Source organism: Mus musculus, chromosome 2 (genome assembly GCF_000001635.26).
Source record: "Mus musculus strain C57BL/6J chromosome 2, GRCm38.p6 C57BL/6J".
Lineage (NCBI taxonomy): Eukaryota > Metazoa > Chordata > Mammalia > Rodentia > Muridae > Mus > Mus musculus.
Genome location: NC_000068.7, coordinates 25,562,150 through 25,580,330, shown reverse-complemented (window position 1 = coordinate 25,580,330; position 18,181 = coordinate 25,562,150). Strand labels below are relative to the sequence as shown.

The following is an 18,181-nucleotide window of genomic DNA, read 5'->3' as shown; positions in this document are numbered from 1 at the left end:
TCCAACTGTAGGCACCAGAGGGCAGTAGTGCTGAGATCACGTCCCGCTTTGATCTACCTAAGCCTGCCCAACCGACCCTAGTAGGGGGAGAGAATGCCTGGCAGGTTTAACTCAGGAGTTCCCTCTACAAAGAAGGTCCACAGTAGCCTAAATTCTCCTGGCCCATCTACCCCACAGGTCGCATGGACTGTGAGCTTTCTCCTGCAGGTACATCTAACATAGGCATGGAGGCAGCACCAGAAGCCTTGACCATGACCTGCAGCCAAGGCTGCACCATCCCCTATGCCCCAGGTAAGCCGGACCAGCACGTGGGGTGGGGTGGGGTAAAGGGCTTGGGGTGCAGAGGAGGCTGCCCTGACCGGTATCTCCTCCCAGGGCAAAATCCCCGAAAGGCCGTGTGACTGGAGCTGCCAGCCTGGGGACGTCTTTTAAGATGACCCGCACGGACCCGCCGGACTTGCTGGTGTCGACCGTGTACCAGGACATCAAGGTGGTGGACCCAGGGCTCACGTCCAAACGCCAGCCATGTGAGCGATCCGTGGCCCGGCCTGCTGCGCCCACGCCTTTCAACAAGCGCCACTGCCGTAGTTTTGACTTCTTAGAGGCACTGGACGAGCCCACCATGGAGACACACCCAGAGCCGCCACCTCCTGAACCTGCGCCACCGCGCGCCCGACCCAGAGACAGCGAGCCTCGGCGCCGCACCCGTTCCAAGAGCGCGCCCCGTGCGTCCCAAGGCCTGGCGACTGCTCCAGCTTCGCCGCCCGTACTGCAACGCAGAGGTCGGGAAGCCCAGCGTGCAGTGCGGGTGGAGGGGTCGCCGCGCCGGGAGCCCTCGTATCCTGCGCTGAGAGCTCTCGCTAATGAGCTGCACCCCATCAAGCTCCAGCCACAGCGGGGAGGCCCCGGACGCATCGCGCCTCTATGCGCCACCCCAGGCCGCTGCGCACCACCGGAACCACCCTCTGGACCTGTCCCCCATGTCCGCTGCCGTTTGGACATCAAGCCGGACGAGGCAGTGCTGCAGCACGCCGCCCGAAGCTCGCGATCTTGCGCACCTAGAGAGACGACGTCCTGGGCTCGCACAGCTCCACAGTTCCATGGCCTCACAGTTCCCGGCCCTCGCCACGTGGCCCTGTCACGCACTCCTACCCCCAGTGACTTGTACTGTACTGACCCCAGAACTCTGTACTGTGACGGGCCACTGCCTGGGCCCCGGGACTACTTGGAGCACCGCAGTCAACCCTTCACAACGCCTCCAGGTCCCACCCAATTCTTCTACACCGAGGAGCCAGAGGGCTACGCAGGCAGCTTTACCACAAGCCCCGGCCTTCCCTTTGATGGCTACTGTTCCAGGCCCTACTTGTCCGAAGAACCCCCTAGACCCAGTCCAAGGCGTGGGGGCAGCTACTATGCTGGCGAAGTACGCACCTTCCCGATCCAGGAGCCCCCCTCCCGCTCCTACTACGGGGAGACAACTCGAGCCTACGGTATGCCTTTCGTTCCCCGGTATGTCCCAGAAGAGCCCCGGGCGCACCCTGGAGCCCGCACTTTCTACACCGAGGACTTTGGGAGGTACCGAGAACGCGATGTACTGGCTCGGACTTACCCGCACCCGCGCAGCAGCCCACCCTGGGCTGACTGGGGTCCGAGGCCTTACCGCACCCTTCAGGTAATGCCGCCTCCCGCCCCTGGACCACTGTTGGCCTCGTGGCACGGCGGCACCGGCACAAGCCCACCCCGGCTGGCCACCGATAGCCGCCACTACTCTCGATCCTGGGACAACATCCTAGCTCCTGGTCCTCGTCGTGAAGATCCTCTAGGACGCGGCCGCAGCTATGAGAACCTCCTGGGACGCGAGGTTCGGGATACGAGGGGTTCATCCCCTGAAGGTCGGCGTCCACCAGTCGTAGTGAATTTGTCCACCTCACCCAGACGCTATGCAGCACTGTCGCTGTCCGAGACGTCGCTGACAGAGAAGGGCCGCGCGGGAGAGAGCCTGGGCCGCAACTGGTACGTCACGCCAGAGATTACCATCACAGACAACGACCTGCGCTCAGTGGATCGCCCGACTGCCAAGGGCTGGGAATTGCCTGGAGGCCGACCACGGCAGCCCGTATCCACGGTCCCTGAGGGTCCTGCTTCAAGCCGCCAGCGCAGCCTCGAGCAGCTGGACGAGCTCATCACTGACCTGGTCATCGACTCACGGTCGCCAGCCCAGGCCCCGGAGCCTGCCGCCGAAGGTTTAGGCCGCCAACTACGCCGCCTGCTGGACTCACGGGCTGCAGGCCCTGGAGGGGCCACCCTGCTGGCGCCATCGCGCTCGCCCCCGGCCTCGGCTGGCAGCACTGAAGAGCCCACCGGCTCGGGGGAGGCAGCGGACGCCTCCCCCGAGCCCAGCGCAGACGAGGATGACTTGATGACCTGCTCCAACGCGCGCTGCCGGCGGACAGAGACCATGTTCAACGCCTGCCTCTACTTCAAGTCGTGCCACAGCTGCTATACCTACTACTGCTCGCGTCTGTGCCGCCGAGAGGACTGGGACGCGCACAAGGCGCGTTGCGTGTACGGCCGCGTGGGCAGCGTGTGCCGCCACGTGCTGCAGTTCTGCCGCGACAGCAGCCCAGTGCATCGCGCCTTCTCTCGCATAGCGCGCGTCGGATTCCTGTCGCGAGGCCGTGGCGTGCTGTTCTTGGGCTTCCCGAGCCCAGGCTCTGCCGACAACTTCCTACGCTTTGGCCTCGAAGGGTTGCTGTTATCGCCCACCTACCTGTCGCTGCGTGAGCTGGCTACACATGCGGCGCCCCTGGGTAGCTATGCACGAGAGCTGGCGGCAGCAGGAAGGCTCTATGAGCCGGCAGAGTGCTTCCTGCTTAGCGTGTCCGTGGCTGTGGGCCCCAGCGCTGCACCCCCCGGAGCCGCTGCCCGGCCCGCGCCGCGCACTCCTGGGCCCACGGTGCGCAAGTTCGCCAAGGTGGCTCTGGCCGCTGGCAGCCCGACGCGTCCTCCTCCTGCGCGTGGCGGAGAGCCAGATATGGAAACCTTGATCCTGACGCCACCCCCAGGTACTGCGGGCCTGGACGAAGAAGGTGAGGCCGGCCGGCGCGCACGTGAAGTAGCCTTCATCCATATCCAACGTGAGCTTCGAATGCGCGGCGTCTTCCTCCGCCACGAATTCCCACGGGTCTATGAGCAGCTCTGTGAGTTTGTGGAAGCTAACCGGCGCTTCACGCCCACAACCATCTATCCCACGGATCGGCGCACTGGCCGCCCCTTCATGTGCATGATCATGGCTGCATCGGAGCCGCGTGCACTAGATTGGGTAGCCAGCGCCAACCTGCTGGACGACATCATGTGAACCATGGAACTATTAGGCCCAGGCCCCGACCCCGAGCCCTGCCTACTCTACTCAGGCCCTGCCTGATCCATCACGAAGGCCCCCAGAGTCTGGACCAGTTGGTTCAGCGCCTTCCAAATCCCCTGGGCCTCCTTTAGTCTTATACAAATTCTCTGCCCTGAGCTCCACCCACTCCACACCTCTAATTTTGCCTGGGAGCCCCCACCCCCACCCCTGTCCCGTTTCCAACCAGCTGCTTCTTTTCTTCTCTGTTCGTAACCGGGCCATCCAAATTCCACATCCTGGGCTCTCCCCAAGCCAGTCAAGGAGAGGGGGCTCCCCAAGGGCCCGGTCCTCGCCCTCGGTGCTCCCCACTGGGAGGTGGGGTGGGACTGAGGACCTCTGGGCTCTGCCTGCTACACTCATCCCATGGGGACAAACTCAGTTGGTGTATGTTGTGGGTGCTTGCTATAGCTCTCCAACCCTTCTAGTCCAGAAATCCATGTTAACCAAAGCCCGATGTCCTTACTTCGAGCACTTCCCCTAACCCTCCTGTCTGGGGTGTATCAGGCTCAGAGGGCTACTCCCTGTGCACCCCTATGAGGTTGAGGCAATGGGCGTAGCCAGCACTGTACACGTACCAGTGCCGCCTGTCCTTCAATACTCTCACCTTAGTCTGGGCACTTGTAGACAAGTTGGAATACTGGGGAATTTTCAGGTTAAGGCCAAGGTACAATCCACCCTGCCAGATGGAAGCCTGAGCAGGGGAAGCAGTGTGGGCGGCGACCCAACCAGAGTTAAGATCTGGGTAAGGATTTGAGCTCCCAACACCTACCCAACAAGATGGCCTTAAAAATCTGCCTTCCAGAGAAGATGGAGAGGTGGGAAGCGTGTGCTGACGAATTAGCAGACAACCCTACTGAGAGCAGCTCCTACCACGGAATGACTTGGGAATGAGTAAGGAACAGGGCTGTCCCTAATTAGGAACTGGACTAGGAAAGGTGCTTAGTAGTGAGCCACCAAGTGTGGGTACGGTTAAGGAGTCGGTGCCGAGGCCTGCCCCGAATCCAATCCTGTGTGCAAAAGTGCCCTGGCTGCACTCCAAGCTGAGAGAGAAGCCAAAGCCTGACGTGTTGTGGAGAGGTCTAGGCTTCCCTAAGCCCCTTGCCTGACCCCGTACCTGGATCTGAGCCCAGGACTTTGTGGAGGGTGTGACCCAGAGAGGGCTTGCGACCAGATTCTCCAAGAATCTTGGGAGAAGAAGAAGCCCCAAGCCCTTAGGAGCTCTGAAAGTTCAATTGCAAGAACCTGGGACACACACCTATGCACGAGGGTGTGCACACGCGCCAGCTACCCTCGACTGGATGTCCCCGGGACACTCCAGCTCTCTCTCCTTGGCCCCTGTCTTAGCACATGCCCGGATGCCGCTCTTGCAACACTTGCTGCCCCGCCGCCTGCCGCCCTCCCCAGGGGCTCCACAGTCCCTCCTGCGGCAGACTGGCAAGAACGCCTCTGACGAGAAGGGCAAGTGCTTTCGAACCAAGTAAAATAGAACTTGAATGTAGCTGCTGCTAATAACTCGGTAGTGGTGGTGGTGGTGGTCGTCGTCGTGGCCGGGGGGGGGGGGGGGGGGGGGAGCATTGCGTCAAAGCTTCCGGGAGTAGGAGCTTAACAACCCGCAACCGGAGTATTGTGGAAGGGGAGGCCCGAGGGTGTGAAGTGGAGTATGCAGGGGAGTACTTGAATTTGGAGAGACCGGAGAGAGATCCTCCGGTTTACAGGTGTTGGGGAAGAGAGGACTTCGGATTTATGGTTTACGGATTGAAGCCTTAGGACCCAGGAGTGGAACCGGAGTGCGTCCTTGCATCCTTTTGCTGCCCTGCAGCGGGTTGATTTACAGCACCACGGGTTAACCTATGCCTCGGCTCCTTTAACTGGGACTCATGAGCCCGATCCCAAAGCTGCAAAGAACTGGGTTGCAATTGGCCAGTCCGTGCCTCAGATTGGAGGTACAACTGGCTGAGGCTCTGGGCTAGGTAAGCATTCCCTCACGGGATTGGCCGTGGCTGCCAAAGGGCCCGCCTCCCTACGCATAGGCCTGGGTCGGGTTTGGTAAGGGGCTGTGGGGCCCAGAGATCGAGCGCTTCGGGGAACATGGCGGCGGACCTCGGTCAGATTCCTGATGTAGACATTGATTCGGATGGCGTCTTCAAGTATGTGCTGATTCGAGTCCACTTAGCAGAGCCTTCTGGGGATCCGGCGAAGGAGTGCAAGGAAATCGTGCGTGGCTACAAATGGGCTGAGTACCACGGTGAGGGCGGGGCCTCTGTGCCCTTGGAGGCGGGACGAAGGTTAGGGGCGGGGCCTTACAGTTGCTGGTAGCGGAGTAGTGACTGCTAATATATCATGACTTGTACTAACACATAGCTAGGCTGACCTAGAAACGTCGGGATTTGGGCAGAAAGGAGTGCCATGACTGGGATCTTCTTAATCCCGTCTCTCACTTCGAAAGTGTCTTCTTCCTCCCGTTCATCTTTTTGCCAGCGGGGGAAGGGCTCATCTTCTCTGGGAAAAAGACCACCAAGAGCTGGAGCTTCTGACCCCATATCCAGCCCTAGAGTTCAGTGTGGGGCCAACAAGGGCGGCTAGGGCATATCCTGAGGCCACTCTCCCCACCCCAGCGGACATCTATGACAAAGTGTCAGGCGAGCTGCAAAGGAATGGCTATGACTGTGAGTGCCTAGGCGGCGGGCGCATCTCCCATCAGAGCCAGGACAGGAAGATACACGTGTATGGCTACTCTATGGTGAGCTCCAGTCCCCAGGTCTCAGCCAGACTGCAAAGCTCACCTTTGTGAGCCTGACCCCACCCCCACCCCACCCCACCCCACCCCTCACACCACCATTCAGGCCACCTTTGGGACTCTGAAAGTTGGAGCTACAGAACCCTTACTTAAGGGCTGAATGGGTTTTCCTTTCCCCACGTTTTCCAAATGACACCTTGGGCTACATCCCCGACTTGCTCCAGATCCTGATGGGTCTGTGTCCTGACTCTCTAGGGGCCCTTGGAGCCACCAGTACTGGGGTCAAATTCACAGTTCTATGTTGATCCTTTTTCATAAAGTCCACCTTAGACCCTCAGGCATCACCTGAAGAGCTCTTCAGTCCTCATCATGATCCCAGTATGATTAGGATGGTAGGATCTGCTAACTTTCCCCAGGGCTGCTATTGCTGCGGCTTCTGGGTGGGCTCCCAAAGCAAAAAACTAGCAAACTGGCGGTCATCCTTTCTCTAGGGTTACGGTCGTGCCCAGCACTCTGTTTCAACTGAGAAGATCAAAGCCAAGTATCCTGACTATGAGGTCACCTGGGCTGACGATGGCTACTGAAGCTCTGCCCCACCCCCCACCCCCCGGACTAAGTCAGGTCTCTGCTCTTGCTGTGTTCTGTTTTGAGGGGCTGGCCCTGTGCTTTCCTTTTGTACCTTAGGCAGCATAGCACCTGCCAGGCCTTAGAGGCCAGACCAATCTGGTCCATAGGAATTAAAAGCATTGATATGCCTACTAGTCCCTGACTTGTGTCTTGCCTTCTTTACCTTTGGATTGCACCGGACAGACCTGCTCAGCTTCAGGGGCCCTGGGAACTACTGGTGCACACTCAGCCCCCTAGGTGCAGATAAGGGGGCCCCTGCATTGCAGCCATTTATGGCTTGATTGTTCCTCCATGAAGCTGCTATCCCCAAGGACATCTGGGAGGGGGCCCCACAGGCCTTGCACAAGAAGTCAGTTCCTGGCCACCTAAGGCCTGGGGTGCCCACAAGTGCCCCCTTCCTGTAGTTCATCCAGGAGTCCCACCAGGAAAGGGTCCTGGCAGCCATTGTCCCGCCAGCTGGCAGGCTACATTTTTCATCTGTTCTCAGGCCAAGCCTGATATCCCTGAGTGATCGCAGGAACAGTCATGCTTGTGTCTCCTTCACTTGGGACTTTAACTTAGATGGATCTTAGTCCCAGGACCATTTACACTCTAATTCTCTGCACTAACCCCACTTCACCATACAGGACAGTGGGTAGGCACCAGCTTAACCCCTGCTCTAAAAAGTCTCACACACCTTGTGCCATTATAGTGAGTCCTAGGGAGAGCCAGGGCTGGGGCCTCCCTCACCAGACTTGAGCCAGCCTTCGTCAGCTCTGTAGACGGCACACAGACACTACTGAGAGAGATACCCTGTATAGGCTAGGAGGCAGCTGAGATACCCTGTATAGGCTAGGGGGCAGCTGAGATACCCTGTATAGGCTAGGGGGCAGCTGAGATACCCTGTATAGGCTAGGGGGCTGACCTAAGGCGAGACAAGCCCCAAGGTCTCAGTCAGTCAGTCATAGGCAGATTCTAGTTCCATGTGACAAGATCTTCATAACTCTGACATTCCTCTTGCCTCAGCTGTGGGCCTTTTCATGGGAGAATGAGTTTGTGGGCTCATCAAGACTTTTTCCAATCACCAACCACACAGCACATGATATCTCAGAACAGTTTTTGTTTTGCTTCATTTTTTTAAAAGATTCCTCCTTTTTTTTTTTTTTTTTTTTTTGGAGACAGGGTTTCTCTGAAGATTTGTTTATTTAATGCATATGAGTACACTGTAGCTGTCTACAGACATCAGATCCCATTACAGACAGCTGTGAGTCACCATGTGGTTGCTGAGATTTGAACTCAGGACCTCTGGAAGAGCAGTCAGTGCTGTTAACTGCTGAGGCATCTCTCCAGCCCCTTGTTCGTTTTTTTTGTTTTGTTTTGTTTTGCTTTGAGACAGGGTTTCTCTGTGTCCCTGAACTCTCTTTATAAACCAGGCTGGCCTCAGACTCACAGAAATTGCCCTGCCTCTGCCTCCTGAGTGCTGGGATAAAAGGTATGCACCACACACTTGGCCACTCAGGGCAGTTTTTAAAGATGAATAGGAGACTAAAGATGGAGCTCGGCTGTTAGAGCTTGACCAGGAACAGGAAATCCCCATGTTCAACCTAGAGTACCATATAAACTAGTGCACCTATGATCCCAGCACTTGGGAGGTGGAAGCAGAAGGAAATTATTCCCAGCTACGTAGCAAGTTCAGGCCAGCCTGGTCTAAGTGAGACCCTGTGTCAGTACACACACACACACACACACACACACACACACACACACACACACAATCAGAACAGTTGGCAGAGTGGCACAGCTTGAGTTATAGGTGCTGTGAAAGAGAAGACACCACACCCCAACATGGGACTTGTACTGGTCCACAGCGGCAGGCTGCTGGTACTGGGTTTGTCCTGATCTGGTCCCCCTAAGCACAGAGCAGAGGAAGCTCTGGACCATGTGCTGGATGGCCATGTGTAGCCACTGAGCAGACTGCCCAGATGTCCTTGACCTGCACCAGGGTAGGCTGTAGGCCCCAAGAGAATCTTAGAGCCTTGCGAGTGGGGTCCCCTGCCTTTCCAAGCTCCAATAGAAACTTTCAGTGGGAAGGGTAAGGCAGGGCTGGGTAGACACACAGGATGTCCAAGAGCCGACCTTTGGTCAGAAAGAGCCAAGTAGAGGCCCCCTCTAGGAATACTTTTACAGCTAGATGCTTGGCCTGTCATCATCGGATGGGGACCCAGCCAAGGGGCTGCAAGTATAAAGGAGCTGAGCCCTTCCCAGTGAGAGCTAAGTCAGCCTGTGAGGCCACGGTGGACTGATAACTGAGAAGTCTCCTCTAGACTGCACAGCCTCACTTGAACTGGGACCTCCTCTAGCCTGGCCATGTGCCTGCCTAGCCACCTTCTTTCAACCTGGGTCCTGTTTATGGGTGAGTAAACCGTTGCCTGATGCTAGTTGGTGTGATGGGGACATGCAGGACAAGCCAACAGGGCTGCAGATTGCCCACCTAAATCTTATCTCCCTGTCCTAGAGGAGAGGCCACAGGATATCATAAGTGACCATCTCCCTGGCTCTCTGAGCCGTTGCCTGCTGCTCCCATTGTAGAACTTGTACAAGTCCCTTGGTCATCTATCCATCAGTGTGTCGTCCTTTTTTCTTTTTTTCCCCTTTTCTTTTTCTTTTCTGATTTTCCAAGGTAGGATTTCTCTGTGTAGTCCTCGATGTCCCGGAACTAGCTCTGTAGACCAGGCTGGACTCAAACTTAGAGAACTGCCTGCCTCTACCTCCCAAGTGCTGAGATTAAAGGCATGTGCCTGGCTCTATGTGTCTGCTTGGGGGGTGGGGGGTGGGGACGACCCTACTGGTTACCTTCTAGTTCCTGGTCATGTGGCTCCTTCTTACGACCCTTTTTCCTGTCCCTGGCATGCAGGGGCTAGGGAGGTGGGAAGGCATTCTGTTGACTTTCAGTGTAGATCCCCTGTGGCGGTTCTTGGTATATGTCAGGTTCCTCTCTATATAACCTTATAGGGCTGAACTCCAAAGTCAGTTGACAAGTATCCTGGCCTGTTCAGGTCTGAGGTTTCTCTGGATGTAGAATTCATACTGTTCAAAATAGCCAATCAGGGCTGGCAAGATGGCTCAAAAGGTAAAGGCATTTGTTGCAAAGCGTGATGGCATTTATTCAGTCCCTAGGTTCCACATGGTGGAAGGAAATAAAAGATTCCCACCTCAGCTGTCCTCTGACCTTAACGCCTGTTGCACTACACATATATGTACACAAATAGGTAATCACCTTGCCCTCTGCTTACCTGGCCCCACAGTTACCCTGCCAGCTGCACAGTCGCTAGGCAAGACCTGGCTCCCCAACCACTGCAGAAGCCCCATCAAAGCTGTATGCAACTTTGTGTGTGACTGTGGAGACTGTTCAGACGAAACTCAGTGTGGTGAGCTGGGCCGGTGGGCGTGTCAGGGAGTGGTAGTATAAAAGGCAGACCCATGACCCCTAACCCACTCTCATAGGTTTCCATGGAGCCTCAACTATCCCAAGCACCTCCTTCACCTGCAACTTTGAGCAGGACTCCTGTGGCTGGCAGGACATCAGCACCTCAGGCTATCGATGGCTTCGAGACCGGGCAGGGGCAGTGCTGCATGGTCCTGGGCCTCATTCTGACCATACACATGGCACTGACTTGGGTAAGGCCTAGGGAATCCACGTCCACTCATCCCCTCCCTACTAACTTGGTTTCTTGTCTGGTCTCCTAACCTCTCAACCTGGACCAGGCTGGTATATGGCTGTGGGAACCCACAGTGGGAAGGAGCCATCTACTGCGACTCTGCGTTCTCCTGTCATGCGTGAGGCAGCCCCTACCTGTGAACTGAGGCTCTGGTACCACATTGCCTCTAGAGGTACATGCTCTGGATCCCTGAGACCCAAAGCTGAGTAGCTCTGGGAAAAGGCTGGGTGAAGAAAAGGTAGCTAGAGAAACAGGAGGATGCTCCAAAATGAGGGCCAAGGTATAGCTGGTAGACTGGAGGGAGACACCAGGGGCTGAAGATGCCTCAGGACCACTCAAAATACTACAGATGTCGCTGAGCTGCGGCTGGACCTGACCCATGGTGTGGAGACACTGACTCTATGGCAGACCTCAGGACCCTGGGGCCCTGGCTGGCAGGAGCTGGCAGTGAACACTGGCCGCATCCAGGGTGACTTCAAAGTAAGCAGGGTGGTCTGCCAGGCTGGACACTGTGGGGAGGGTTTTGGTCCTAAGGACTGTTCCTCTCTCCAGGTGACATTTTCTGCCACCCGAAATGCCACACACAGGGGCGCTGTGGCCTTGGATGATGTGGAGTTCCGGGACTGTGGGCTACCCAGTAAGGCTGCACACGATCCTGTCCAAACCTGGGAGACCCCCTTTTGCCCACCTTCCTGAACACAACACCTCCCCCCACCTTACCCCACCCCCCGAATCCTGGGGCCAAAGAGAATGAGAGTGTGTCAACTATTTCCCACCCCAGTCCCTCAGGCCAGGTGCCCCCTGGGGCATCACCACTGCCAGAACAAGGCTTGTGTGGAGCCCCACCAGCTCTGTGATGGTGAAGACAACTGTGGAGACAGATCTGATGAAGACCCACTCATCTGCAGTGAGGCTGGGGCCATCTAGGGCCGGGCAGGGTGAGGGATTACAGAATGAACATGGGAGACTAGACCTTGACCTCTGAGTCCTTCAATCTGGGTGGGGCAGCCACTGTTTCCCTGGAAACAGGGCCATCTGACTGCAGAAAGCCCTGCTCAGTGGCCCTGAGAGCCCCCCCCCCCAACTCTGACTCCTTAGGCCACCACATGGCCACTGACTTTGAGACAGGCCTGGGACCGTGGAACCAGTTAGAGGGCTGGACCCGGAACCACAGTGCTGGCAGCATGGTGAGCCCTGCCTGGCCCCACCGAGATCACAGCCGCAACAGTGCATACGGTGAGGTCTCCAAGGGGCCCTGGCCATGGCCTTTTCCACCCAACTTCTTGCAATGACCCTGGCCCATATTTGGCCTCTCATAGGCTTCTTCCTCATCTCTGTGGCCAAGCCTGGCACCACTGCTGTCCTCTACAGCCCTGAGTTCCAAGGCTCAGTCTCCAACAACTGCTCGGTGAGCTGGATGTGTCAGAAAATGAGATACACTGAGTTGCCTTTTCTGACTCTCTAGATGCCAGAGACCCCTCACAACCTGAGATTTCTTCTGTTCCAGTTCACCTTCTATTACTACCTGCACGGGTCTGAGGCCAGCCACTTCCAGCTGTTCCTGCAGGCACAGGGGCTCAACACCCCCCAGGTCCCTGTTCTACTTCGAAGCCGCCATGGAGAACTGGGGACAGCCTGGGTCAGAGACCGGGTTGACATTCAAAGTGCCCATCCATTTCGGGTGAGGCTAGTCAGGCAGTGACTGAGATCTGGGGGTGGGATCCAGGGTCCAGGGAGTCTGGCCTAGAGCACACACAGGAGAACAGCAAGGATTCTTTAGTCACTCCTGAAGACTGCTCAGTGGGAGAGGCTCAGAGTGTTGGGAAATTTATGAAGTATAGCAGTAAACAGATGGGGAGGGTACCAGAGAGAAGACAGGACAGAATAGTCCTTGGTCCTTGCTGAGCCCTCCCTGTCCTCAGATCCTTCTAGCTGGGGAGACGGGTCCAGGAGGCGTCGTGGGCCTAGACGACCTTATCATGTCTAGCCACTGCATGCTTGTTCCAGGTGAGCTGCCCAAGGCCCTGCCCTGGCTTGCCCAGGAGAAGCAAGGCCATCACCCACTCTGACCTGACTTCAATTCTGTTGTAGCTATGTCCACCCTGCAGTCATCACTTTCTGGACCTGTGCCATTAGCCCTCTATCCCCAGACATCCATCAAGCTGCCCCAGCAGACCTGTGAGCCAGGACATCTCTCCTGTGGTGACCTGTGTGTGCCCCCTGAGCAGCTGTGTGATTTCCAGAAGCACTGTGCAGAGGGCGAGGATGAACACAAGTGTGGTGAGGCCAGTCAGAGCCTGCATGGCTCCACACGTTTAGGGAGCCCAAGCTGGCCAGAGAACGCGACACTGCTGGGCTTTCAGAGCAGGCTACTGTTGTTACAGGCACCACAGACTTTGAGTCCGCCTCTGCTGGGGGCTGGGAGGACATCAGTGTAGGGAAGCTGCAGTGGCAATGGGTTGAAGCCCAGGAGAAGAGCAAGCCTGCCGGGGATGCCAATCGGGATGCTCCTGGTGAGGCCCGCACGTCCCCACAGGAGCCCCTCCTCAGAGCGTTTGTAAATTACAGGCACCTGAGCAGTGATGGGGTACCCTGCTCTTCCCACAGGGCACTTCCTATCTCTGCAGAAGGCCTGGGGGCAGCTAAGATCTGAGGCCCGGGCTCTCACACCTGCTCTGGGCCCCTCTGGCCCTCACTGTGAACTCCACATGGCTTACTATTTTCAAAGTCACCCCCAAGGTATTACACGTCCCTGGTCCCAGTCCCCAGAAGCCTCCTGCATGGCAGACAGGTTCTTAGGATGACCCACCCCCATCCATACTAATTCCCTTCATCAGGCTTCTTGGCACTGGTTGTGGTGGAGAATGGCTTCCGGGAGCTGCTGTGGCAAGCCCCAGGCGGCGGCAGCGGGAGCTGGACAGAGGAGAAGATTATTCTCGGGGCACGGCGCCGGCCGTTCCAGGTGAGGCTGGCAGTGCAAGATGGGAAATCTGTACTGAGCTAGCCCCTAACTGACAGTCGTTCTCCCCTATCTGCCTAAAGCTGGAGTTTGTCAGTCTGGTGGACTTGGATGGCCCTGGCCAGCAGGGGGCTGGGGTGGACAATGTGACTCTGAGAGACTGCAACCCCATGGTGACCACTGAAAGTGACCAAGGTTTCTCTGGCCCATCTCCCATCCCTACCCAGGAGCTACTTACTACCTAGCCCACCTCTAATCCTGTCTTAGGACAGCTGGGAAGGGGGCAGACAGCAGTGCTGACCTCACCCCCCTCAACCCCCTACCCCCCCCCCCCCCAGAGCTCTCCTGTAACTTTGAACGGGACTCCTGCAGCTGGCATACAGGCCACCTCACAGATGCCCACTGGCACCGTATAAAAAGCCACGGCTCTCAGCTTGACCACACAACTGGCCAAGGTAGGGGAGTCTCTCCGGCCTGGGAGGGGTCAACCTGAGTCTTTCTGTAGCTCAGTTTTCCTTCCCTGAAGGCTTTTTCATGTTCTTGGATCCCACGGACCCACCTGCTCGAGGCCAAGGTGCCCTGTTGCTCACAAGACCTCAGGTGCCAGTTGTCCCCAAGGAATGTCTCAGCTTCTGGTACCGCCTGTATGGGCCCCAGATTGGTGAGCGCCTCAGCTGTCAGAGCCTCTGTTCGATTTCCCGAGGCAGCAGGAGTTGGGGCTGGTCCCGTCTAAACTTCACTTCTTTGCAGGGACACTGTGCCTGGCCATGAGGAGGGAGCGGGAGGAAGACATACTACTGTGGTCCCGGTCGGGCACCCATGGCAACCGCTGGCACCAGGCTTGGGTCACTCTTCATCACCAGCCAGAGGCCAGCACCAAGTACCAGGTGAGGGCAAGCTTAGCACTTGGTAACAGTGTAGGGTCGCCCCACCACCACCACTACCCCCCCTGCCAATTACCACTCTCCACCCTCAGTTGCTGTTTGAAGGCCTCCGGAATGGGTACCATGGCACAATGGCCCTGGATGACATAGCTGTGCGGCCTGGCCCCTGCTGGGCCCCCAAGAGCTGTTCCTTTGAAGACTCTGACTGTGGCTTCTCCCCAGGGGGCTGGGGTCTGTGGACGCACCAGAGTAATGCCTCAGGCCTTGCTTCTTGGGGTCCTTGGATAGACCATACCACAGGGACAGCCCAAGGTACTTTGTATTGCAAACGGGGGTGGGGGTAGGTTGTTGAAAGGGCTAACCAGGGCAAGGCAAGCTGATGCTGGTCTCTCTTCCCCAAGGGCACTACATGGTGGTGGACACCAGCCCAAATGTACTGCCCAAGGGTCATGTGGCCGCTCTGACTTCAGAGGAACACCAGCCCCTGTCCCAGCCTGCCTGTCTGACCTTCTGGTACCACATGAGCGTCCCCAATCCAGGTGAGAAGCTATAGGAAAGGGAAGGACCCCTGTCCAGGACTGGGAGCTACCAGGGCAGTGAATCTAGCTGGTTCTTGGTGTTTAGGCACCTTGAGGGTCCACGTGGAAGAGAGCACAAGGCGTCAAGAGCTCAGCATCAGTGCCCATGGTAGATCTGCCTGGCGCCTGGGCAGCGTCAATGTGCAGGCTGAGCAAGCCTGGAAGGTGAGTACCTGAGCAGAAAAGAGGAGAGCCACCTTATTTCCCAAGGGTTGCCAGGACCTGCCTGCAGGATCTGTGTGGCTCTGTATCCTATAGGTGGTGTTTGAGGCTGTGGCTGCTGGTGTAGAATATTCCTACATGGCTCTAGATGACATTTCCCTCCAAGATGGGCCCTGTCCTCAGCCAGGTGAGTTGCTTGCTATGGCCTGAGTAGCACTATATCTATACCAAAACTCTGACTTCCACCTAGCCCTGCCTGGGAGTAGTGCTACTCACTGGGGCAGCTATGCTCACCTGCCAGTTCCTTGCAGGTTCCTGTGACTTTGAAACTGGCCTGTGTGGGTGGAGCCACCTGCCCTGGCCCAGCCTGGGCGGGTACAGCTGGGACTGGAGTAGTGGAGCCACCCCATCCCGCTACCCCCAGCCTTCAGTGGACCATACCCTGGGCACAGAAGCAGGTGTGCATTGGCTGGAGCAGGGCATGGGCTGGTACCATCTCACAAAACCGGGCAGTGCTCACTCAACTTCCCTCAAGCTCGAGATACAGATGCATCTCCCCTTCTCATTTCCAGGCCATTTTGCTTTCTTTGAAACCAGCGTGCTAGGTCCTGGGGGCCAGGCAGCCTGGCTGCGCAGTGAGCCACTGCCAGCAACAACAGTCTCATGCCTCCGCTTCTGGTACTACATGGGCTTTCCTGAGCATTTCTGTGAGTGGCTGGGCCCTGGGTATAGGGGAACAGGGGCTCAGGTTAGGCACAAAGGCATCTTCCAGGAGCCTGACCTGCCTTGGTCCTTACTCTCAGACAAGGGTGAGTTGAGAGTGCTCCTGAGCAGTGCCCGAGGCCAGCTAGCTGTGTGGTACCAGGGTGGGCACTTGCGGGACCAGTGGCTACAAGTCCAGATTGAACTGTCCAACTCTGAGGAGTTCCAGGTGAGGTCCCAGGTGAGCTGTCTTCCCTTCCGTCTCGTCTGTACCTCCAGATACTCAGATTTTCCCTTCTCTGTCAGATTGTTTTTGAAGCCACTCTGGGTGGCCAGCCAGCTCTGGGGCCCATTGCCATTGATGATGTGCAGTACCTGGCTGGACAACAGTGCAAGCAGCCTTCACCTAGCCAGGGTAAGCACTGGACTCCAGGATGGCCAGACTTGCCCTGACCCTGCCAGGCTTAGGCTGGCGGCCCAGATAGCTGGAAGTACGCTGTGCCCTGCTCGGGAGACCAGCGGAACCAAGACTGAGTTCTGTGCTCTCCCCACTATGCCTCACGGGCTGAACACAGGGGCTATATCAGCTTTTACTGTCTCCTCCTGGGTAAGAACTATCTCGAAGGAACTGCCAGGTTACACCAGAAACCCCAGTGGGTGTGGCAGTCACTGGCTACCATCATGTATGTCCAGAGGAAGAGGTGGAACAGGTCTGCCGAATTGTGCATACAGATCAACAAGAATCCTGGCGCCAGCAAGCACTGGAGGGATCAGGCAGCCCCAGGCTCACTCCTTGACAGTAATCCTGGGAACAGAACCTGACAAAAGAACTGGGAACTATGTGGAGGTTCAGATGGCCCTCTTTGTCCTCAGGTGAAGTGGCAGCACCCGTGTCTGTGCCAGTTGCCGTTGGAGGAGCCCTCCTCTTTTTCATGTTCCTGGTGCTCATGGGCCTTGGGGGCTGGCATTGGCTGCAGAAGCAGCACTGCCCCGGCCAGAGGAGTACAGATGCAGCAGCCTCTGGCTTTGCCAATATCCTCTTCAATGCGGTAGGAACCACCAAATGTGGGCACATGGGAGATCCTGCCTCCATGTTTAATGAGGGGAAAGCAGTAGTGGGCCAGGACGCGGGAAGAGACACCATGTCCCATCCTGTCAGAACCACACTGCCTTTCAACAGCAGCTGTCCAATATTCCTTCCTTCTTCCTAGGATCATGTTACCCTCCCAGAATCAATCACCAGCAACCCACAGAGCCCTCCAGACCTGGCCTGACATGGCATCTCTTGCAGCATCTAAACCTCACAAGCACCTGACTGTCTACATGTGGGCCTGGATGTAGGGACTGAGTCATATTTACCTTCGCCAGCTCTTTCTCTATCTGGTGTCTTTGCCCTCTGGTGTGATGGAGAAGGGTAGAGGGGTCCTTGTACCAAGAATAAATGCTCTACACAGTGAGGGCAACCCAGATATTCAGGCTGCACTCCATACATGTATTATGTACCTGGCAGGGTATATTGTAGCTGGCCTATAGGACCCTAAGAACCCACCACCCATGCCAGCAAGGAATAGTGGCTGGCTTTAAGGCTTCAGGCCTGTCAAGCTGACTCGACTGGAGTGCGTGGCATTAACTTACCAGGCGGTTCTGTACCCAGTGAGGATAAAGCTACCCCACAAATGGGGGTCTTGGAAGTATAAAAGCAACTGGATATGGTACCATGAAACTGATCTGGTAAGGAGAAACGTTACCAGCCCAGATAAACAACCCTAGGGCTGCAGATGGTGAAACTGAGGTCACTGGGTGTGGCCATTCCCCTTCGAAGCAGGGCACCAGAAGGCAAACTGCACTTCAGCCTTTGGACTAAAGCTTTATGAACAGATCTGGTACTGTCACACCCAGTCAGGGGCCTAATGACGTGAGGGTGACACATCTGAACCACAAATGGCTCCCTCCACATGATGCCTCAGATGTGGCTTCACTGAGGACTGGGGGCCCCCGAGGGCTGTCCTCAGGGAGAGTGGACATCCAGACGATCCCTTCCTACACAAAGGAAACCTGTCCTCACCAAAGATACTATGTGTTTCAAGCTAGGCTCCTGCCTATCCAAAACTCAGCTGCATGGGAGGAGGCGGTGGGGCGTGGCCAGGCGCCACCCTGCATCTTCAGGCAAAGGTTGACTGATGCCCACTTCTCTGAGCGGACAGGGAAAGAACTTTCAAACTCCCGAGGTCCCTCTGGGGTACGTATCATGAAGGGAGACACTCATCTCCACCCTCCACAACTGTGGTCAACGGTGAGGAGAGAAGACTTCAGAATGCTACGTACTGCTTCTCTCCAGCAGAGCACAGGCCCTTAGATGGACAGGAGGCAAAGGCCGAGGACATCCACTCCTCCCAGGCCTGAACTTCCCTCTGCAGCCATCTGTCCATCG

General features: G+C 56.8%; 3 protein-coding genes across 4 annotated transcripts; all 3 read left to right on the top strand.

The window, feature by feature from the left end:
• The first annotated feature begins 231 nt into the window (after positions 1–231).
• Ajm1 (apical junction component 1) lies at positions 232–4,915 on the top strand. Its single transcript, NM_001005424.2, has one exon. The coding sequence runs from the start codon at positions 434–436 to the stop codon at positions 3,356–3,358; it is 2,925 nt and encodes a 974-aa protein (NP_001005424.2). The 5' UTR covers positions 232–433; the 3' UTR covers positions 3,359–4,915.
• On the top strand, positions 4,817–6,901 carry Phpt1 (phosphohistidine phosphatase 1). 2 transcript variants are annotated; one of them, XM_030252166.1, is made up of 4 exons: positions 4,817–4,861; positions 5,119–5,648; positions 6,019–6,143; positions 6,632–6,901. In XM_030252166.1, exons 2-4 carry the CDS (start codon positions 5,492–5,494, stop codon positions 6,722–6,724), a joined length of 375 nt encoding a protein of 124 aa, XP_030108026.1. In that variant the 5' UTR covers positions 4,817–4,861; positions 5,119–5,491; the 3' UTR covers positions 6,725–6,901. The 2 variants fall into 2 exon arrangements, with proteins under 2 accessions (XP_030108026.1, NP_083569.1); NM_029293.2 differs by lacking the exon at positions 4,817–4,861 and having other exon boundaries at positions 5,460–5,648; positions 6,632–6,900.
• A 2,113-nt stretch (positions 6,902–9,014) lies between these two features.
• Positions 9,015–17,216, top strand: Mamdc4 (MAM domain containing 4). Its single transcript, NM_001081199.1, has 29 exons — positions 9,015–9,159; positions 10,052–10,174; positions 10,251–10,424; positions 10,512–10,637; positions 10,815–10,945; positions 11,018–11,102; positions 11,247–11,372; positions 11,564–11,701; positions 11,785–11,873; positions 11,973–12,146; positions 12,388–12,472; positions 12,557–12,745; positions 12,850–12,978; positions 13,073–13,204; positions 13,303–13,427; positions 13,508–13,619; positions 13,763–13,879; positions 13,951–14,085; positions 14,175–14,311; positions 14,401–14,620; positions 14,710–14,847; positions 14,933–15,051; positions 15,145–15,235; positions 15,360–15,506; positions 15,621–15,755; positions 15,852–15,979; positions 16,057–16,165; positions 16,624–16,799; positions 16,962–17,216. Exons 1-29 carry the CDS (start codon positions 9,114–9,116, stop codon positions 17,022–17,024), a joined length of 3,699 nt encoding a protein of 1,232 aa, NP_001074668.2. The 5' UTR covers positions 9,015–9,113; the 3' UTR covers positions 17,025–17,216.
• Positions 17,217–18,181: the final 965 nt, after the last annotated feature.

What these genes read in the sequence shown, in the direction of transcription:
- Ajm1 (NM_001005424.2), top strand. Translation starts at nt 434, where the DNA reads ATGACCCGCACGGACCCGCCGGACTTGCTGGTGTCGACCGTGTACCAG.
- Mamdc4 (NM_001081199.1), top strand. Translation starts at nt 9,114, where the DNA reads ATGTGCCTGCCTAGCCACCTTCTTTCAACCTGGGTCCTGTTTATGG. An exon ending in GTACCACATTGCCTCTAGAG is followed by an intron (nt 10,638 to 10,814) that starts GTACATGCTCTG and finishes AAAATACTACAG; the next exon opens with ATGTCGCTGAGCTGCGGCTG. An exon ending in GCATCCAGGGTGACTTCAAA is followed by an intron (nt 10,946 to 11,017) that starts GTAAGCAGGGTG and finishes TCCTCTCTCCAG; the next exon opens with GTGACATTTTCTGCCACCCG.
- Phpt1 (XM_030252166.1), top strand. Translation starts at nt 5,492, where the DNA reads ATGGCGGCGGACCTCGGTCAGATTCCTGATGTAGACATTGATTCGGAT. An exon ending in CAAATGGGCTGAGTACCACG is followed by an intron (nt 5,649 to 6,018) that starts GTGAGGGCGGGG and finishes TCCCCACCCCAG; the next exon opens with CGGACATCTATGACAAAGTG. An exon ending in ACGTGTATGGCTACTCTATG is followed by an intron (nt 6,144 to 6,631) that starts GTGAGCTCCAGT and finishes TCCTTTCTCTAG; the next exon opens with GGTTACGGTCGTGCCCAGCA.